The sequence below is a fragment of the Dermochelys coriacea genome, chromosome 23 (genome assembly GCF_009764565.3).
Source record: "Dermochelys coriacea isolate rDerCor1 chromosome 23, rDerCor1.pri.v4, whole genome shotgun sequence".
Lineage (NCBI taxonomy): Eukaryota > Metazoa > Chordata > Testudines > Dermochelyidae > Dermochelys > Dermochelys coriacea.
The window spans coordinates 15,478,657-15,499,402 of NC_050090.1; the positions used below are offsets into that span (position 1 = coordinate 15,478,657).

Sequence of the window (20,746 nt, forward strand, 5' to 3'; positions counted from 1 at the left end):
TCTGATCCCAGGACAGGCGACCCATAGCTTGGATTCAGCAAGTGGGGGTGGGTCCATAGTTAGGATCCACCATCCACTCCCCCCAGCTGCGGGGTGAATGAAGACGCAGGACGCCTGGGTTCCATGGAGACTTTAATAATTTCCATACATTGAGCGCAGAACAGTCTCTCACCCCAGACAAAAAACGAGGGAGCCCCGTCTCCCACGCAGCTCAGATACAGCCCTCCCCCCTCAAACATTGATATGTATAGGCAGGTTAACCCTTTGCCTGCTGAGCCAAAGCCCTCCTGTCACAGAGACTCCACCCCCATCTACAGGGCTGGGGAGGACACAGCTGGCAGGAGAGGGGGCTCTGTCCCTACTGAATCCACTCTGGACACTGCAGGGCCCCGCAGGCATGGAAATCCAGTCCAGGATCCCCCTTTCCAGGCACAGATCTACTCTGGCAACCTCCTCCTCACTGGCCAGGGATCCTCTGGGATCCCCTACTCTCCAAGATCCCTCTTTCCTCCACCTGTATGGATCTATTATGGGATCACCTTCCTCTGCATGCAGGGATCCACTCTGGGATCTGTCCCTCCTCCCCACCAGAGATCTGGTCTTAGCCCTCCTCTCCAGTCCAGGATCCCATCCTCCTACTCATGAAGGGATCTGATGTGGGATTCCCCCTCCCTGCAGGGTTCACAGCTGGGATCCCTCCCTCCTCTGTGCACAGGGATCCAGTTCCCTATAGTAAAACCCACCACCTGCCAGGAATGGATCCCAGACCTGACCCACCCCACTGGCACCACCCCCACCACAACATCTCGATGACACTCCCCAGGCCCCAGCCCTGCCAGATGCCCAGCAGAGAAAGAGAAAACAGACACCACCCCGCCCAGGGACTCTCACCTCGACACCTTTAGTCTTATGCCTCGGTGCAGGGGGCAGAGGGGAGAACAGGGGGACGGGGGAGGACCATTCTGATTCACGAGGAGAGCTGGCTACATCGCAGTGCCGGCCGAGCCTTCCCTGGGCAGCATTACGGGAGGCCATTCCCCACTGCCCCGCCCCAGAGGTGGCTGCAGCTCAGCTGGGGGGGCATCGTCATTTTTATTACTATGGGTATGGCTCTTGCAGGGAAAGACATTCCATCCCACAAGCACTACATGCTGCATATAAAAAAGGCTAGATATGTACATATATACACACACACACACACACACAATATATATAGAGAGAGAGGTGGGGGGGCGTACTGCCTGGGGGATATAGGGTCCGCCTTTATACTGACACTCCCACAGCAGGGTTCAAACCCCCGGCTTTTACCCCTGAGTTAAAGGCTTGGCCCTTCCAACTGCAGTTGATCCTTCCTAGCCACTAGGGGGAGCCAGGAGCACACAGAGCCCTCTGGGTGGGACAGCCTGGCCGGGGTCCATCAAGGAGTGCGGGGCGGAGGGCTGCAGGATGGAGCTGGAAGGGGATGCAGGGTCCAATCCTGAGCAGTGCTGGACTAGAGCAGGGACAAGGAGGGATTTGCCTGAGTAACGAGTAAGGACAGAGTAGTAGCTGAGTAGTGTTTAAGGACTGAGTACCCACGACTGAGCAGGTGCTGGAAAGGGACCGAGTAACATTTGAGTAAGGAAGGAGTAACAAATCAGCTAAGCCAAAGTAAGGGCTAGGTATGGACCAAGTAACATTTGATTCAGGACTGAGTAAGGATTTAATAACTTTTGAGTAAAAATAATATCTAAGGGTAAGACTGAGTAGGGACTGAGTAATATTTGAGAAACAATGGAGTAGTGTTTCAGCATGGACCAAGTAGCGTTTGAGTAAGGAGGTAGTAACATTTTAGTAGGGTCAGATTACTCTGAGTAAGGACTAAACAACAACTAAATTGGGACTGTAAGGATGGAGTACTGTTTGGGGAAGGACCAAGTAACATTTGCATTAGGGCTGGGTAACATCTAAGATAAGACTTAGTAAGGGCAGAGTAGCATTTGAGTAAAGACAGAGCACTATCTAGGCTAAGACTGAGAAGAGCTGGGTAGGGACTCACAGCTGAGTACAGGCAGGGTAAGAGGAGTAGGGATGGAGTAAATCCAGAGCAGTGACTGAGTAACATGTCTGGCCAGAGTAACATTTGACTGAAGACTGGGTAAAAATTAAAACCAGATCAAGTAGGGGCTGGCCAAGTATCGTATGAGTAAATGCCCAGGACTGGATGGGCTGCCCGGGCCAGTGGTTCCCATCGCAGCTAGTGTTGCTACCACGGGAGCTCAGGCCTGAGTTAACAAGAGCATCCCGCTAGCCAGGGCATCTGCCCCTCACTGCTGCTCCAGCCCCTCCTCGTCCTCCCCACATATTTACAGAGAGATCGGGGAGCCCACCTCAGCCTGCGTTGTCAACTAACCCGCTCCCGGCCATCCCAGCCACCCTCACTGCGCTGGGCCCAGCCTGAACTCTTCTTTCTACAACACACGTGGCCAGCGCTGGGCGCAGGCTCTGTCTCCAATGGAAATTCCTCACTCGCACCGTCCTAGCCTTGCACCGGCCATTTTCATGGCTGTGGCACCCTGGGGGGTCAGCGTCACCCTGTGAGCGTCCCGCCCACCCAGGTCAAAATTCTTCCTACTCCCCCTTGCTGTGGCCTAGTGAATTTCATTTCTGTTACTTCAGATCACCCCGTGTTACTCGGACCCCCTTCTGGATTTATGGAGTAAGGACCAAGTAATGTGCGAGCAACCAGCTCAGGACAGAGTAAAGCTCAAGTAAGGATGGAGTAGTGTCTGAATAAAGACTGTCAGGTTTGAGCAGGGACTGCAGTAACAGGTGAGTAGGGCCTCAGAACCCCAGAATAATGTTCAAGGGAGGGCAGAACAGGCCAAGTAACATCTGAGCATGGACTAAGCACTGAGTAGAGAGTAACAGTTGAATAGGGGCCGAGTTAGGAGTGAGAGGATGTGAAGTAACATCTGAATAAGGACTAAGTATTGATTAGGGACGGGAGCAAGGACTGAGCAGAGAATCTGGGAAGTGACTGAGGAGGGGCTGAGTCAGGAGCATCCTAGGGGCTGACTATAGGCTAACAGTTGTGGTGGGACCGAGTAAGATCTCAGGAGGGGGTGAGTGAGAGCTGAGCAACATTTGAATAGGAGCCAAATAAGGGGCCAAGGGACTGTGTAAGATTTGACTAGGGCTTGAGTAGGGGCCAAGTAAGAGCTGAATAAGATGTGAGGCCGAGTAACATTAGTGTAAGGACTGAGTGGGGCTAAGTATCATCTGAGTAGGGGGTCAAGTAAGGGCTGAGTAATATGGGAGTATAGACAGTATTGTGTGAGTAGGACCTGAGTAAGGGACGAGTAACATGAGAGTGGGGAAGAGTTACATGGGAGTTGGAGGAGAGTGTCATGAGAATAGGGGTAGAGTAACATGAGTAGGGCAGAGTAAGGGCTGAGCAACTTGAGAGTAGGAGCTGAGTAAGATGGAAGTAAGGTCAGAGTAAAAGGTTGAGTAACATGGAAATAGGGCCAGAGTAAGGGTTAAGTAACACGGGAGTAGGGGAAGAATAAGGGCCGAATAATGTAGGAACAAGGGCTGAGTAACATGGAAGTACTGTAGGAGTAAGGGCTGAGTACCAGGAATAAGGGCTGAGTAACACAGAAAGAGGGCTAGACTAAGGACCGAGTAACATGGGAGTAGTGGCAGAGTAAGGGCCGAGTACCAAAAGTAAGGACTGGGAGACAGGTGCAGCTGGCCCCAAGTGAGCCCTGAGTACTAAGTGGGGAAGGGGAGCTGGCAGTCGCCCCAATGAACTCACTGGCGTCAGCCAGTGTTCACCCCACATGCCGACCCAGCAGGATGTGGGGGCAGAGCTAAGCCCTGCAGGAAGGGGACATGCTGGGGTTCGGGGAGGGAAGGGGACTCCCCAGGGACACATCACTCGGATGCGGAGGGGTTGCAGACTGTCGGGGACCCCCCACACACACAGCTGCAAAGGGACCTACCACATCTGGGGTACACTGCCCCCCATACACACATCTGCAACAGCAGCCCCCCCCCAGTCCCACCATATCTGGAAGACTTCTGTCCCCACAGCTCAGCGGGATGTGGGGGGCAGGAGAGGAGGATTTGGGGTGGGGGGCGAGTGACACAGAATATAACCTCCTGGATCAACCCCCCCACCTCACAACCTGGGGGGTACAGGAGGGGTTGTGGCTCCTCCCCCACAGTGGGGGCAGAATCAAACATCTCCATGGAAACATAACTCCGGGGGGCTGCCCCCCCATGCCCATCCCTCCCGGCAAGGGGGGGGCTATAGATTATTTCTCTATATTTATAATATTGCCTTGAAAAAATAAAACTTAAACAACATGGGGGGGGCATCTGCCGTCCAGCCGGCGCCACCCCACCCCCAGAAGGGGATCGGGCCCCTCCAGCCCCAGGGCACGGCCGGAGTCCCATCCCCGAAGGCGGCGTCCAACCCAAAGGGGCAGAGTCCCGGCTGGGGGCAGGTTTATTTCAGTCCAGTCCCCGCCCCTCGCATATCACTGTGGCTCGGCGAGGTCACAACAGTAAGCTGGGCCGTCGGTTCTGCCCGTTCACTGTGGGGGGGGGAGCAAAGAATTAAAGAGAGACAGCGGCCTCCCCACCGCTGCTGGGATTCTCCCCACACTGCCCCCCACCCACCCCCAGCCTGTGCCCCCCATGCCGCCCATCCTGGTACAGCCAATACAGCACCCGTGGGGCGGGCATGTATTGGGGGTGATAAGGAGCAGGGTGCCCCATGTCCTCCCAGCTGGGGGAGGAGGTCCGGATGAGGAAGCCTGGGGGGGGGGTGGCGATGATGGGGGGCCATGCGAGGAGGGATGGGGTGGGGGAAGTACCTGACCCGAAGGCTAAAATTCAGTGTCCACTACCCGGAAGGCGGCACCCCCTGCGGGAGAGGAGACAGCGTTCACCGTGCAGCCGGGGGGGGGTCTTCAAGGGGAAGCTTCACCCCCATCCTGAGGAGGAAGGGGCCTAGCAGGGCTGCAACAAGTGGTCCCCTCTCCCCGCTGATGCGGGGTTCCAGCTGGGGGTAGGTCAGAGATGAATTAGCCGCCCCCTCCCCCCCAGAACAGACCAGGGTCAGCAGCCAGGCCCTGGAGGGCACGTTAGGTCGGGGGGGGGGAGAGGGCTTGGGGAGCACATCTGTGTGGGCAGAGGGGTCAGCAGGGGGAGTTGTGGGCAGGGTCTCCCCTGAGTCAGGCAGGAAGGGGCTGTGGGTGGGTCAGAGGGGTGTTGGGGGGCTGCAGGGGGGCCATGGCTCACCTGAGTCGGGCAGGGAAGGTCTGTAGGTGGGTCAGGGGGCTGCGGGGGGGGATGTGGGGAGCCATATCTCACCTTAGTCAGGCAAGGAGGGGCTGTAGGTGGGTCGGTGGGGGGATCAGGGGGTGCAGGGGAGGCTGGGGGCCATGTCTGTCTCACCTGTGTTGGGCAGGGAGGGGCTGTGAGTGGGTCAGTGGGGGGCTGGGGGCCGCAGGGGGCCATGTCTCACCTGAATGGGCAGGGAGGAGCTGCGGTTGGATCAGGGCAGTGTTGGGGGGGCTGGGGGGCCATGTCTCACCTGAGTCGGGCAGGGAAGCCGAGCGCAGCCCCGTCTCCTTCTGTAGCTGAATCTCCTTTAGTGCAAATATGGACGTGGCTGTGGAGACACAGAGGGGGGCGGTGGCAGGGGGCAGTTACAGCTCCCCACAGCCCTGCCCCCCACTCTGAATTCCCTCAGCTCTGCCCGAGTCTGTACACCCCCAAACCAGCCCCCACCCAACTCATGATGTTCCTCTTTGCCCATCTTAGCGCCACCCGACTCAGCCCCACCTCCCTAGCACCCCAACCTGAGCCGAGCCCCCCAGCCCCGGCCAACTCAGCCCCTCCTGCCACCTCCAGCACCCCAACCTGCCCCGACCCCCTCCCCCCCCAGATCACTCACTGTCTGGGAGCTTGGTGACGCGCTCGCCCAGGCAGTGGAAGAAGAGATGCCCCATGGCCTCCGCCGCTGACATCCGCTTCCGCCCCTCGAACTGCCGAGACACGCCCCCGAGGGCGGGGTCAGAGGGCTGGATACGCCCCAGGGGGCAGACACACCAGCACCCCCGTCACCCCCAAATCCCCCACCCCCGATCCCACGCTATAAGCCAAGGTACCCCGGCCCCTCCCTGAGGCCCCCCGACCTCCCGTCTCTCACCTGCAGCAGTTTGCCCAGCAGGTCGGCTCCATCACTGTCCAGCCTACACAGGGCACATGGGAAATATCAGCCCAAAAGACGACCCCATAAACTCACAGGGGAATTTACACACACCTCCCCGCAGCCCCCAGGGAGATCAACCCCCCTGGTCCTCCTCCCGCAGCTCCCAGGAGGATCAGGCCCCCCGGGGAGGATCTGGCCCCCCCGGCCCTCCCCCTCGCAGCCCCCAGGATCCCCCCACATGCAACGGCCCCAGGGCTGACCTGGGCGCATGATTGAGCAGGGCCTCAGGCCGGTACTTGGGGTAGTTGTAGGATCGGAACTCCTCGTTGGACAGGATCCCTGGCCACGTCTCCTCGTTGGGGGTCCCTGGGTGGAGGGCAGAGGGGAAGGGGTGAGAATACGACAGGGCCCCGTGGAGCCCCCCGCTCACCCTCTGCAGCACAGCACCCCCTGCTGAGCCCCCCCACCCTTCCCTTGCAGCACGGTGACCCCTGCTGAGCCCCCGCCCACCTCCTGAAGTGGGGATGATGTGGGGATTTTCCCTCGTTATGTTGTGTGTGAGCCTCTATGAGTTTTATTGTTTCGTATGAATACTGTGTGTGCGCCTCAGTTTCCCTTTGTGTTGCTCCAATGCCTAAGTGGTGGGAATAGGGGTGTGTGACTTTGGCTGAGACCCTCAGGGGGCAGGTGAGGTGGCTCCAGCTGCCTGCAGGTAGGCGATGGCCTGTGCCCTTCATAACCGGAGACCCAGGAGGGGGATGCAATTGGGGGGAGCATGGGCTGTAATAGCAGGGATAAAGGAGAGACAAAAGAGAACTGGGTGGGGGGTCAAATCAGTATCTCAAATGTCTGTGTATTAATGCGAGAAGTAGGGGGAATAAGCAGGAAGAACTTGTAATGCTAGTAAATAAACACAACTATGAGATAGCTGGCATCACAGAGACTTAGTGGGATAATACGCATGACTGGATATTGGTACAGAAGGGTACAGCTTGCTCAGGAAGGACAGGCAAGGGAAAAAGGGAGGAGGTGTTGCCTTATATTTAAAAATGTATATACTTGGACTGAGGTTGAGATGGAAATAGGAGACAGACTTGTTGAAAGTCTCTGGGTAAGGATAAAAGGGGTAAAAACAAGGGTGATGTCATGGTAGGGGTCTCCTACAGACCACCTAGCCAGGAAGAAGAGACGGATGAGGCTTTTTTTAAACAACTAAGAAAATCATCCAAAGCGCAGGACTTGGTGGTGATGGGGGACTTCAGCTACCCAGCCTTTAGCAAACTCAGGGAGTTGGTAGGTGAGATCTCATGGAAAGCAAGTCTAAGAGGAAAAACAATTGAAGACAGTCTACAGTTTTTCAAAGAGACATGATTAAGGGCACAAGAGCAAACTATTTCATGGCGTAGGAAAGATAGGAAGTCTGGCAAGAGACCACCCTGGCTTAACCAGGAGATCTTGAATGATCTAGAAATCCCGCCAGGAAGCAAGACAAAGACAAGGAGAAGCAACGGGGCTGTCTGAGGTGGGGTGCCTGGAAGCTGGGCAGTCTGCTTGGGGGGACTGGAAGAGGTGGGGAGTCGAGGGTGTCTGGCCCAGGACTCCCCAAGATGGACTTGGCTGAAAGTCCAATTTCTAGGTTAACAAGATCCGTTCTACGCCGTGTTCCTGTCGTCTAATAAACCGTCTGTGTTCCCAGCTGGCTGACGGTCACAGCTGGCTGCAGAGTCAGGGGGTAGGGCCCCCCGGCTCCCCCAGGAGCCCCGCCAGGGCAGACTCGCTGCGGGAAGTGTACGGGGACACTGAATGCTCCGGGGTCAGCCCCAGGAAGGTGGAAGCTGGGGCAGCATCTTGCCCAGGTGACAGTCTGCTCTGAGACAGGAGGGGCCCCCAAAGTCCTGTTCCAGAGCACGGCTCCCTGTGACTCTGCAACACACGTGCCCCCCCGCCCGCAGCACGACACCCCCTGCAGCATGGCACCTTCCGACCATGCTCCCCACAGCACAGCACCCCCAGCTGAGCCCCTGCCAGCCCCCCAATAGCCCCCACTGAGCCCCACCGAGCGCCCCCTCTCACCAAGGATGCGGAAGATGAAGTGCAGTTGCTCCTCCACGGTGGAGCCAGGGAAGAGAGGGCGGCCCGTGGACATCTCGTAGAATATGCAGCCCACGCCCCTGGGGGAGAGGCGCTGGGGTCAGGGCACACAGAACTTGGGGGGAGTCATCCCTGGCACAGCCCCACTCCCCGGTTCCCATGGGCGCTCAGAGGCATGGCACCCCCACCTCAGCGCAACTGACAGCAAAACCACCCGGGCTGCAGGAGGGGACCTGCCCCCTGCCCCCTCCCCCCACCTGGGCTGGTCTAAAGCATCGGGGGGGGTGTCAGTGTCACTGAGCAGGCCCCACTGGGCAGAGTGGGGAGCTGGGGACTGCGTGGGGGATGGGGAGCTCCTGGGGAAGGGGGCAGCAGTTCGGGTGTAGTATCCAAGGGGTCCCCACATGGTTAGAGAGCAGGGGGTGGGGGGAACAGGCCAGGCCCAGATAGGGGAGCTGGACTGGGAACAGGAGGAGAGGAAGGGGGTCCTGGAAGGGGGGAGGGGCAGCAGAAGGGGGCTGGGGACTGGTATGGGGTGGGAGGAGAAGGGGGGTTAGGGTGGGGTGGGCAGGAGGAGCAGGGGTGGGAGGGGAGCGGCAGGTGGGGCAGGAGGGTCCCAGGCCAGGCAGGCGTGGGAGGGGCAGGTCCCAGGCCAGTGGGGTCACTCCATCAGCCACCATGGCACCCCCAGGCCCAGCCCCCCCCCCAGGTGCCCCCCGGCTCACCACATGTCGATCTGCGTGGAGTACTCAGTGGAGCCCAGCAGGATGTCGGGGGGCCGGTACCAGAGCGTCACCACCTCGTTGGAATACGTCTTGGTGGGGATGGACTTGGCCCGCGCGAGACCTGGCACAGAGAGTGTGGGCTGGCACTGGGGGCCAGTCAGGGGGGTCTGGGGGTTCAGGGGCTCGCGGAAGTTGGCCAGCTTAAACTCACCACACTCGTTGCTGGGCAGGTACTGGGGGGGCTGAGGGGCTCACCAAAGTCGGCCAGCTTGAACTCGCCCCGCTCATTGCTGAGCAGGGTCTGGGGGGTGGTTGTAGGGTTCAGGGGTGGTTGGGGGTTCTGGGGGGCTGGTGGGGTTCAGAGGGCCCTGGGTGGTTCCACAGCTCACCAAAGTCAGCCAGGTTGAGCTCGCCCTGCTAATTGGTGAGCAGGTTCTGGGGTACGGGGCGGGGGTTTGGGGGTGGTTGGGTGTTCAGGGGGGCTCTGGGGCTCACCGAAGTCGGCCAGCTTGAGCTCGCCCCGCTCGTTGATGAGCAGGTTCTGGGGTTTGAGGTCGCGGTGCAGCACCTTCTGGCGGTGGCAGTACGCCAGGCCCCGCAGCAGCTGGAAGAGGAAAAGCTGGGGGGGGGGGGGGGAAGGAGAGACACTGTCAGCCTGGCCTTGGGGGGCCCCGGGAGCCCCCCCGGCTTCACCACGCTCACCTTGACGTTGTGCATGTTGATGAGGTTGCCGCAGTCATCCAGGTACTGCTTCAGGTCCTTGTCCTGCGGGAGCAGGGCAGGGTTAGCGCTGTTCGGATGCCAGGGTCCCCCCAAGCCGCCCCTGGCCCCCCACTCACCAGGTACTCGAATACCAGGGTCAGTGACTTCTCTGTGTGGATGATGTCGTGCAGGGTGACGATGTTGGCATGTTTCAGGTCCTTCAGCAGGGACACTGGGGGGTGAGGAGGGGGGCAGGTCGAGTGAATCCCAGCCCCACAGCCCCCTAGCCTGCCCCCCCCAGTCTGCCACCTAGTACCTCCTGGTCCCTGGTCCCTCCGGCCTTCCTAACAACCTGTCCCCCAGTATACCCAGCCTGCACCCCCTAGAACACCCCCCAGCCTGCTCCCCCCAGCACCTCCAGCCCACCTCCCAGCCTGCTGCCCTGGGACCCCCACAGCCTACTCCCCCTGACACCTGTGATGAAGTGGGACTGTTCTTAATGTTCTCTCTGAATACTGTGTGGGTCCCTCAGGTTCCCCTAGGCAGTTCTTAAGTATCTAGTTTGGGGGATAAGGGGGTGTGACTGTTGCGGAGCTCTAGAGGGTCAGTGTGATGGGGTCTGCACAGAGAATGGCCGACACCCTGTTTCTTGATGGCATGGCCCCCCCCACTGCAAGGTGCCAACTGAGGGGTTGGAGAACAAAGATCAGGTGGCCTCCTGGCCCGGGGAAAGAAGCAAAGGCCAGAAGAGGGGCTGGAGGGTTTCAGTTTTGGAGCTGGCTGTGGGGGGAAGAGAGGGAGGCCCAGACCTGGGGTCTGACCACCCTGGCCCCAAGACAGACCTGACTGAGGGGTCCTGGTCTCTGTACCTACAAGCTCTGGTTTAGACCTGTTGGCTAATAAACCTTCTGTTTCCCCGGCTGGCTGAGAGTCCCGTCTGTCTGCAGAGTCGGGGGGCAGGACCCTCTGGCTGCCCCAGGACCCCACCTGGGCGGACTCACTGTGGGAAGCGCACGGTGGGGCAGGAGAGGCTAAATGCTCCGGGGTCAGCCCCAGGAAGGTGAAAGCTGCGTAAGCTTCATGCCCTGGGGACAGTAGCTCCAAGAGAGGAGGGTCCCCCCCCCCCCCCCCCGAGTCCCACCTGGCTTCGTAGGGAGCAGTTCCAAAGCATCACCCCGGGGACTGCGTGACAGCACCCCCCACAGCCTGTTCCCCTGCCTGCCCTCCGGCTTGTCCCCCAGGCCGCCCGCACAGCAGGTACCTTCGCGGATGGCTGTGCAGGGCGCCCCCTCCTCATGCTCCAGGCGAATTTCCTTCAGCGCCACCAGGTTGTCGGTCAGTTTGCTCTTGCCCTTGTAGACAGTGGCATATGTCCCCTGTGGGGCAGTGAAGGGGGGGACAGAACTGGAGGTCACAGCTGGGGGGCCCCTCCTGCCCCATCCCCCAACCAGCCACTTGCCCTCCTTCTCTGGCCCGTGGCCCCCAGTCCAGCCCCCTGATCTCTGCCACATCACCCCCAGCCCTTCCCCCTCACCCAACAGACCCGTCCACTATCCTCTCCCCAGCCCCATGGCCCATCTCCTGGCCCCTCCCGCCCCCAGTCACTTTCCCCATCCCCCACCCAATCTCATCCCCTGGCTCGGATCCGGGTGGGGCATTAGGGTCAGGATTCCTGAGACAGGACCCCCCCACCCACTCCCCCCCCCGGGGCCCAGCTCCCACCTCTCCCAGCTTGTCCAGCTTCATGTAGGTCTCCAGCTTCCCAAAGCCGATCTCCGACTGCGGGTGAGAGACCAGCCGTGAGATGCCTGCCGGCGGAGGGCTGGGGGGGCCGTGGGGCAGCCGGGGGCAGCCAGGGGGCACCGTGGGGCAGGCAGCTGGCGAGGGAACACTGGGGGTGAGGGACTGGGGGGCAGGATGGGGGCACCATGGGGCTGGCCGGGGGGCACCGGGGGGTACGCAGGGGGCGGGCTCTCACCAGCGAGACACGGCGCAGGCGCCGGCTGAGAGGCTGGTCGAACAAGGGGCTGTTCAATGCCAGCTTCTCCAGGCAGCCCTCGGGCAGGCGGATGTCGGCCGGCAGCGAGAGCCGCTTGTTGATGTCCTGGGGGGTGCGGGGATGGAAGTCACGGGCACGGTCAGAGACCCCCTGCAACCCTTTCCCCCATACCCCTCATCCTCCCCCCCCCCATCACCTCCACCCACCCCTGGGTCCCCGACCCCCTCTCCCCACCATCCCCCCAACACTGCTGCCATCCTCCCCCAGGATCTCACCCCAGTCCCCTCGGAGCCCAGCCGCCCCCCCCACCTCAGAGGAGATCTTGCGGGCCGAGCTGTGGCGCATGCGGACCCGCACGGGGGACTGGACCTCGTCGGACGAGGTGCCGGACGCCTGGTCACTCTCCCCGTCGGAGCCCATCTTCACATCCTCCTGCACCATCTCTGTGGGCGGACGGGAGGCAGAGCAGAGGGGAAGTTATCGGGACGACGGACAGACAGCACCCCCCCTTGCGGAGACCCCCAGCCAGCCCCCCCGCAGCTCCCCATGCCAGAGACCCCACAGCGCCCTGTGCTGGAGACTCTGCACTGCCAGCGGCCCAGCCAGCATCAACACACAAAGCACCACCCCCCACCAGCCCTCGCCACAGCGCCCCCAGCTGGAGGCCCCATCCCCCCAACACTGCCAGGCAGCCAGAGACAGCAAACCCAGGTGGGCTCAGTGTGCAGTGGCCAGCACACCCTGAAAGCGTCTGGAACTCTGAGAGCGACCCCCCAGGGCTCCCCCGCTGCTCACCCATTGCCCCCGCATCCTGCCAGCCCGGCTCAGCTGCCCACATAATAAAACATAAACCACAGCCACTGAAAGGCAGAGGGGCTGGTTACCGCCCCACTCTGCCAGCACTACAGCCCATGAGTCCCCCCCCGCTCTGACCACTAGACCCCACTGCCCACCCAGAGCCAGGGAGAGAACCCAGGAGTCCTGGCTCACAGCCCCCTCCACACTCTAACCCACTAGCCACCATTCCTCTTTCCGAGCTGTGGTTGGCTCCGCAGAAGGGGAGCTGGCTGGCTCGGGGGGGTCCCTGGGGTCTGTGCTGCCCCTCCATAGTCACCTAGTTGGCTGGCACGGGCGAGGTGGGCGCTCAGGCTGCGGGTCACGCCCGGGCGCGGCCGGCGCTGCAGGAAGGAATAGACGCTGCGCGAGGCGCCCCAGGGACGCCCGCTCTTCCCCGCCAGGCCTGGGGGGCACGAGACATGGGGCGCAGGGGAGCCCAGCCCACAAGGGGAGAAAGATTGGGGGAGGGGGCAGTCACACAGGCAGGGGAGAGGATGTGGGGGTTGGGTTGGGGGGGACCATATAGAGAGGGGAGTAGATGGGGGGACGGCACAGCTCAGGGGAGTGGGAGGATAGGTGGAGGGGATTAAACAGCCACAGCGGGTTGGGGGGGTAGATGTGGGGGAATCATGCAGCCCAGGGGGAGCAGATGCAGGGGGTTACAGAGCCAGAGGAAAGGGGGTGCATGGGGGGGTCCAGGTCACACAGCCGGAGGGTGCATGGGGGGGGGGGGAAGAGCAGTCACACAGCCGGAAGGGAGGAGGACAGGGTGGGTGGGTGGGGGCAGAAATTAAACACAGACAAAAAAGAAAAGAAAAAGAAAATGAAGAAACAAAAATACAACAGAACAGAAACAAAATCTGGGAGAGACCAGCCGGGGGGGGACATACCCGTGGGGGGGGCCATGGACACCCCCACACATCAAGCCAGAGCACTGGGGTCCAACCGTCCCTATTCCTGAACTCAACCCCCATCCGAATCCTGACCTCCCAATTAAACCTCATCCTGGCTCCCAGCCCGCCCTGCTCTAACCAACAGACCCCACTCCCCTCCCAGAGCTAGAGAGAGAACTGAGGAGTCCGGGCCCACAGCCCTGCCCAACCTGGCTCAAACACCCCCATTTGGGGCTTTGGTCAGGTCCATTGGATGTGGGACCCAACTGTCACACCCCTACAGCCGAAGTGGGATGGTATGATCCACCTGGCCATTGGCCACCTCTAGGGAGCCCACCCAATCGCTGTCTAGGCTGGTTCCCGATTGGGCCACCAGCAATGAAGAGGGTGGGGTGAGGAGGGAGGAGGAGGAGGCGGCGGCAGCCTTTAAAGGAACTGCCATGCCCAGAGACCACCACATAGGCACAGCCAGGGAGTTCTTAAAGGGGCAGCAACATCCCTGGACCCTTTAGGAGTCCATCACACCAAGGGACGTCTTCAAGGGGCCATAACACCCACAGGGAATCTTAAAAAGACAGCTATGCTCAAATAACGCCTAAAAGGGGCGGTTATGACTGCAGAAAGCCTTAAAGGGGTGGCCTTGTGCACAGACCCCTTTAAGGCACCAAGTGGAACACATTAAAGGGGCGGTTAATGCCTCCAGGCCCCTCAAATGTCTCAAAGGTGCTCTCACAGCAAGAGCCAGCTTAAAGCGAAGGTCTCAGTCCGGATCCCTTCCACGCCAAGCACAGAAAGGTCTCATGGGAAGGCGCCAGAGTGGGCGGAGCTGCCCTGGGCACCAGGCTGAGGGAGGGGAGGGGCTCACCGGTGTCACTGCTGTTGTTCTCCTCGACATTGATCTGCTCATTGAGATTCTTCTCAGCCGTCCGGCTCCCCCGCAGGGTCATTGAGAGCTGCCTCTTGATCTTCTTCATCCGATCCATGGTGGGGCCGCTGCACGGAGGGGAGAGGACACCACAGGCTGAAACACCAGAGCAGGTACACAGGGAGGGCTGCCCTGGTGCTGGGATGCAGCCACCTCTGGGGCAGGGCAGCTGGGGAACAGCCACACATAACGCTGCACAGGGAGGGCTGCCCTGGTGCTGAAATGCAGCCACCTCTGGGGCGGGGCAGCTGGGGAAAAACTCTAGAGGAAAGAATCTAAGGAAATTTACTAACCTTGAGCCCCCTACCCTGCTCCCTGGCTAAGAGCCGTGCCAAGCAAAGGTAGGTCGGGGCCGGGGCTATGCATGGAGTCGATGCTCCCACCCCAGCATGTGTCTCACGTTACGCCCCGGGAATGGACAACCCCGATGGATTAGCCATGGCTAGCCAGCCAGTGCTCCCCACATCAAACCCAGGGGTCAGCTGGCCTGGTGCCCCCTCACATCAGACCCATGGGACAGCCAGTGACCCCACAGATCAGACCCCACAGGTCAACCAGCCAGTGCCCCCCGAATCAGCCCTACAGGCCAGCCAGCATGGTGCCCCCCACATAAGACTCATGGACCATAGGGAATACTTGGGGGTGGGATTGGGCCCATGCGTCTCCCGCAAAGGGTCAGCTGCAGGGGGACTCGGGGTGGGGCCCTCAACAGGAAAGGGGCACAGTAGCTGATGGGTAGAAGGACTGAAATGCTGCCTCGTTAATACTGAAGACTAGTGATGGCTCACAGGCCATTTGATGTTACTATGGCAATGTTTGAACAGCTGACTCTGAGGAGCTTGGGGCATGTGGGAGGAGCCAAGCTTAGTGGGAGGGGCTTGGGATTCTGGAAGGAGCCTCCTGCAGGAGGTCAGCTCCAGGAGGGTTACTGACTGCACAGAAGGGATCCCAGGACAATCCCAGCAGTTGGATGGTCCCACGGTGACGGTGAATTAGCAAAATGTACCTGCTGCCATTAGTAGGCTCCAGGAGTAACACCCGGCTGTGACACCGGGGGCAGTTCGCATCCCTCCAATTGGTTGGGAGCTGGAGAAATACAGCGGAGCAGCAGTTGGAGGCTGTGGGTGAGTACATGGGGGACAGATACGCCACGGTTGAGGGCAACAGTGGGTGGAAGCACAGAGAGGCACAGGATAGCAATAGCCAAGCACGGGGCTTGGCAGGGGGCTGCGGGGTGGCGGACTGGGCAGGGGCACTCTCCCCTGGCAGTCATGGCTGGACTCTGGGGGGCACCGTGCTGTGGGCAGGGGGCTCAGGAGGAGGCACTCTCCCCGGGCAGTCAGGGCCGGGCACTGGGGGCGCCGTGCTGCGGGCAGGGGGCTCGGCAAGGAGCGCTCTCCCCTGGAAGACAGGGCCGTGCTGCAGGGAGCTGGGCCGGGACTCAGCAGGGGGCATTCTCCCCCAGCTGTCAGTGCTGGCCCCACTGGGGGGGCGACTCAGGCTGCCTCTTCCCCTTCCTTCACCCTATGGAGGTATCCACAGAATCCTTTTGGCTTGAGCCGCCTGCTGGGGCCAGGGCACAAATCCAGCCCCGTGCAGTCTTGCCCCCCAGCACACAGGGCACCTACCGTATGGGTCCCCCGCGCAGCGGGGGGGCACCAGCAACAGGCCACCTCCAGCACCCAGAAAGGACTCGAGGGGGTGGCAAGGCCAGGGGGAGGGGAATTTGACTGAGCTGGCTTCCCCCGCAGCCCTGCGGGTGCCCCTCACTTCCGCCCTGCACCCCCTGCTAGCCCACCCCTGGCTCCCTCCAGCCCCCCACCCAGTGCCCCTCACTCCAGCCCCGCAACCCCTGCTAGCCCACTCTTGGGCTCCCCTCATTCCCACCCCCGCAGTGCCCCTCCACACACACCCTGCTAGTCCAGCCCTGGGCTCCCCCTCCCAGCTCTCCTGGGGGGCACATCCAGTGGGTCAATAGTCCAATCCAAGGAGCGTCTGTCTCCACAATTACACCCGCCCCAGTGCCAGGAGCCCCCCCACAGTGGTAAAAGGCCAGAGATGTGGGGCGCATAGATCCTACCGGTCAGCCAGAGGGAGGAGGCCCAGGTCTCGAAGCTGCAGCTACAGATACCGTGGGGGGGGGGGAAAGCTGGGGGGCTGCCTGGGGAACGACTCACTGAGCTATTAATACCTCCTGGGACCAACTGACCTACCGTCGGGGGCGGAGTCCGGGGCAGCAGCCCAGGGACTGGGAGGGATGGGGGGGGAGCGTGGGGGCAGACCTGCCCTTTCAGAAGAGGGAGGGGCCATGCAGGGAGAGAGCTGCCCCCCAGACAACCCAGCACCATGCCTTGGATCAGCCCCCAGGAGCCCCATGCCTCCAACCCACCCATTCTCACCACCCCAAGCCCCCCATCCACACCCATCTGGGGCCCTAGACCTCTGAACCCTCCAAGACCCCCAGCCCCCATCCATCTGACCCCTCAGCCCCATCCCCCGAAAGATACCGCCCATCCCCAAACAAATGAGGGGAGGGATAGCTCAGTGGTTTGAACGTTGGCCTGCTTAAACCCAGGGTTGAGAGTTCAATCCTTGAGGGGGACATTTAGGGATCTGGGGTAAAAATTGGGGATTGGTCCTGCTTTGAGCAGGGGATTGGACTAGATGACCTCCTGAGGTCCCTTCTAACCCTGATATTCTATGATTCTATGAAATCCATCCCCTAGATCCCCCCTGGAATTGACCTCCATCCTGAGAGCCCCATCTTCTGAGCCAACCTCCTCCCAAAGATCTTCCCCCACCCCCTCACACCCGCTTCCTTCAGTCCATGGACCCAGCCCAACAGTGCCCCCCTCAAAAACATCCAGCAGTAAGATCCCATGGCTCAGACCCTGCCTCCAGATCTCACCAAGTCCCCAGCCATAAACGCTCCCCCCATCCTACCCCCTCTCCAGCCACAGAGCCCCTTCCCCTCCCCAGCACCACATGGGGCACTGGAGCCAGGGGAGAGCGCCCCACTCCCTGCAGCGCTGGGGGGGGGGGGGCAGGGAGCCAAGACTCCTGAGTTCTCTCCCCAGCTCTGGGTGGGGGGGGTGGGGAAGTGGGGAGAGCCAGGACTCTGGGGCTCTGTTCCCAGCAGCTGGCACCGGGTCCCACTCCCCCCGAGCTTTCTGCCGGAGAGAGGCCGCCCCAGGGACAGTGGCCAGGACACCAGGCATCCAGTCCGTTGAGGCGAGCGCCGGGGGTCAGACAGGGCAGGCGGGGGGGACTACCAGCACCAGCCAACAGGGTCTGATTGGGGGGCAGTAAGCAGCCTGGACAGGCCCCCAACTCACCGAGTCAGCCAGGCCACAGCCAGCCCTTCCAAGGGGCAAGGACGGGGTGAGATAGGAGCCCCCCAACTCCCAAACTGATCTGCTTGGAAGGGTCAATCTGCCAGGCAGCTGCCCCCCACCCCCAAGACACCAGCCAAGGAGGAGGCCCCAGAACCGCCTGCCCGCCCACCCAGGGGACCTTAGGGTAGGGCGAGGGGGCCCCAGATCTAGCCCTCTCTCAGACACTCCCAGGCTGTGCAGTGAGCACGAGCCATGGGACAACAGCCCTTCACTGCAGCCACCAACTGTGCCCCTCCCACTGCCCCCCAATGCACCCAGTCCCACATGGTGGGACCCTATCCAAGGAGCATCAGCTACCACAGGCCCACAAGCCAGCCTGGGTCATACCCTGCCCCAGCCAGAGCCAGCCCCCCACAGCTTGATATAGACCCCTTGATCAGCCCCACACACACACAGCCCGATCCAGCCCCCACCCCCCACACACAGCCCAATCCAGCCCCACAATCAACTCCCTCCCCCACACACAAGCCCAATCCAGCCCCCCCCTCCAGCTCAGCCCCCACACTCAAAATAACCGCATGACTTAGATTTAACCCAGGCTGGGGCCTTTGTAGTGAACTAATCCCATCTGGGGGGACCCCAACTGCCAAACCCCCACTTATTCCCAGGGGTCAGGCACACACAAATGCAACCTTGTCCATCTCCCCCCAGCACATGGGGGGGTAAAGACACCCCCCTTGCTATCCCCCCAGAATTCCTGCATTCACTCACTGAAGAGAAAAGCCAGGAATCCCCCTCCCCACTGCCAAGATCCAACCCAGACATGGGGGTAGGAATGTCCACCCACCCCCACACACCCCCACTGCAGGAGTGGGAGCAATTCCCCCTTTTCCCCAGATTTAGCCTGACTGCACAGGGATCTGGTGAGTGGAGAGATCCCAGGGATCTCTCAAAATGGATTCCAGCAACCCATCTCACTCGGTGCCCCCACACTGGGGGGAAGACACAACACCCCGCAATGTCCTGCATCCATTCCAGACACCCAATCCCCTTCCCACTGTATCCCCTGGGTAGATGACTGGTGGGAATCCCCGCAATGAGCAGGAAGCGAGTGCAGAGGGATCCATTGATGTTGTCTAGATCTGTAGTGAGAGGTCATAGTGGATCACAACTGGGGGAGCTCCCCAGACCAGCTAGAGAACATGATGGGGGCTCACCCCAGATTATTCTCCTTCTGCAGAGGCCAGAGCTAGATCTCCGAGGCAAAGAGCTTCAGTGGATCCCTTCTGGGACAGAACCAGTGAGAGGGAAGCAGAGCGAAAGATACCCATAGTGACAATCCAGACTAGATCCCCCCGACACCAACAAAATAGGACGCGCAGATCCCAGAAGTGAGAGTAGATCCCCAAACACTGAACAATGGGGAGAGGGATATAGTAGGTGTAGCAACAGGCACAGGCCATGAGGGCAAAATAGACTGCCAGCCTAATAGAGTGATCTAGTGAGGGCTGATTCCCAGGGAATGTCACACAGGATCTGGGTGTGATGGGATCCCTGGGGATCCAAATGGATTCCCAGCCCAAAAGCAGTGTGTAGATCTCCACAAGGTGACAGGGGATTTAAGCGTGTGAGAATCCCTGCAAGAGTTAGCATGAGCGGTAGATCCTTGCAGGGAGGTCAAGGTAGATCCCTAGGGGTCACAGAAGGATCCCTAGGCCAAGGCATGGAAAAACAGAGGAATCCAGTGTGGGTAGATCCCAACACCAGAACATAGATTTTGGAATGGCAAAAGTCACCATGGATCCCCTGGTCCATTAAGGGCTGGGATCTGAGTGATGCAGTATGAGCGTATCCCATGAGAATAACAACAGGTAGATCCCAGATGTTGCAGCAGATCCCCCAGCTAATGGGAAAGGAGAAGATTAATCGCCTTTAGGGGCACTTCATGAAGTGGATCACATAGGATAGCAAAGGAGGGTAGATCCTAGGGTCAGAGATCACAGGGGGCGACCAAGTCTGGTAGAGAATCCCATGTGAGTGGATCCCATGGGACCAAGTGGGTGGGTCCCAGGTACACAGTGGACAGAAATCATTACAGACCCCTAATGAATGGGGAAGGTGCAGAGGGGGATCCAGTGCGTGCAGATCTGATGTCGCTCGGGTGGGTAGATCCCATGGGTCACAGTTGATCCCCCCCCCGCCCAATGACGGGGGAGAGAAATCCAGGGAGGGTTGATCCCATGGGACCAAGTGGGTGGGTCCCAGGTACACAGTGGACCCCAGCCCGATGGGACAGAAGATCCGCGGGATCCAGTGGGTGCCGATCCCATCGGGCTGCGGCGGGTGGATCCCCGGGTCCCAGTGGATCGCCAGGCCCCGCCCCATGGGGTGTCTCTTACCCTGGCTGCCGCTGCAGGGGGCTCAGCGCTGCTGCTGCGGGTCCCAGTAATCCTCAGCCATGGCCGCCGGCTCGGCCGCCCGGGGCTCGGCTCCCCTCAGCCGCCCATGGCCCCCCAGAGCCCGGCGAGAAAGGGGATCGCGGGGGGAGGGGAGGGGAGGGGTGCGCACAAGTCTCCTCCCAGCGAGCGGCGCCTCCCCCTCCGTCCAGGCCACCTCCCACCCTGCGACTGGCTCGGGCCGGCCCCCGGCCCGGCCTTTCCCCCGCCCTGCGGGACGTACCACGCCGCGCACCAGGGGAGGGCCACGCACAGGGAGCAGTCAGGGACAGGCCGAGCCCATCCCCGACTGTGGTGGAATTAGGCATTAGCAAGCCCCATACCCCGAGGGCTGGTGTTAAACTAAGAGGGCAAAAAAGGTGGAAGAAGGCAATAACCCCCCCCCTCTTTTTATTTGGTACAGTCTCAACTGGACCAGCCCGGGCGGGCGCTACCATTACTGAGAGGGAGGAGCGCCCTGAAAGCGGAGCTCTAATCCCCCTGCTTTACGGGACCCGCGGGGAGAGATCAATAATATATGATGGGATATTATGACGCATTAATTATATAAGCAGTCTGGTGAAGGGAGCCCAGTA

The 20,746-nt window shown here is 60.6% G+C and overlaps 1 protein-coding gene and 1 long non-coding RNA gene across 10 annotated transcripts; one reads left to right on the forward strand and one right to left on the reverse strand.

Moving 5' to 3' along the window:
• Positions 1–119: 119 nt before the first annotated feature.
• On the reverse strand, positions 120–20,515 carry CDK16 (cyclin dependent kinase 16). 9 transcript variants are annotated; one of them, XM_038381295.2, is made up of 18 exons: positions 20,115–20,349; positions 14,321–14,448; positions 12,840–12,965; positions 12,035–12,168; positions 11,705–11,830; positions 11,449–11,505; positions 10,988–11,102; positions 9,864–9,958; positions 9,727–9,789; positions 9,520–9,643; positions 9,025–9,145; positions 8,282–8,379; positions 6,469–6,574; positions 6,206–6,248; positions 5,951–6,041; positions 5,588–5,720; positions 4,866–4,915; positions 120–4,583 (listed from the first exon to the last, which is right to left on the reverse strand). In XM_038381295.2, the coding sequence occupies exons 2-17, from the start codon at positions 14,436–14,438 to the stop codon at positions 4,885–4,887; spliced, it is 1,581 nt and encodes a 526-aa protein (XP_038237223.1). In that variant the 5' UTR covers positions 14,439–14,448; positions 20,115–20,349; the 3' UTR covers positions 120–4,583; positions 4,866–4,884. The 9 variants fall into 9 exon arrangements, with proteins under 9 accessions (XP_038237223.1, XP_038237225.1, XP_043357022.1 ...); XM_038381297.2 differs by having other exon boundaries at positions 5,588–5,665; positions 20,115–20,348; XM_043501087.1 differs by lacking the exons at positions 4,866–4,915; positions 20,115–20,349 and adding an exon at positions 20,395–20,515.
• Positions 4,841–14,000, forward strand: LOC122457238. The gene is made up of 4 exons (XR_006276712.1): positions 4,841–4,957; positions 8,938–8,943; positions 9,320–9,332; positions 13,985–14,000. It is a non-coding gene; the product is annotated as an uncharacterized LOC122457238 (long non-coding RNA).
• Positions 20,516–20,746: the final 231 nt, after the last annotated feature.

What these genes read in the sequence shown, in the direction of transcription:
- CDK16 (XM_043501087.1), bottom strand. Translation starts at nt 14,438, where the DNA reads ATGGATCGGATGAAGAAGATCAAGAGGCAGCTCTCAATGACCCTGCGG. An exon ending in CTTCATCTTCCGCATCCTTG is followed by an intron (nt 6,575 to 8,281) that starts GTGAGAGGGGGC and finishes CCCTCCACCCAG; the next exon opens with GGACCCCCAACGAGGAGACG. An exon ending in GGCTTCCCTGCCCGACTCAG is followed by an intron (nt 4,584 to 5,587) that starts GTGAGACATGGC and finishes CCCCCCCCACAG; the next exon opens with TGAACGGGCAGAACCGACGG.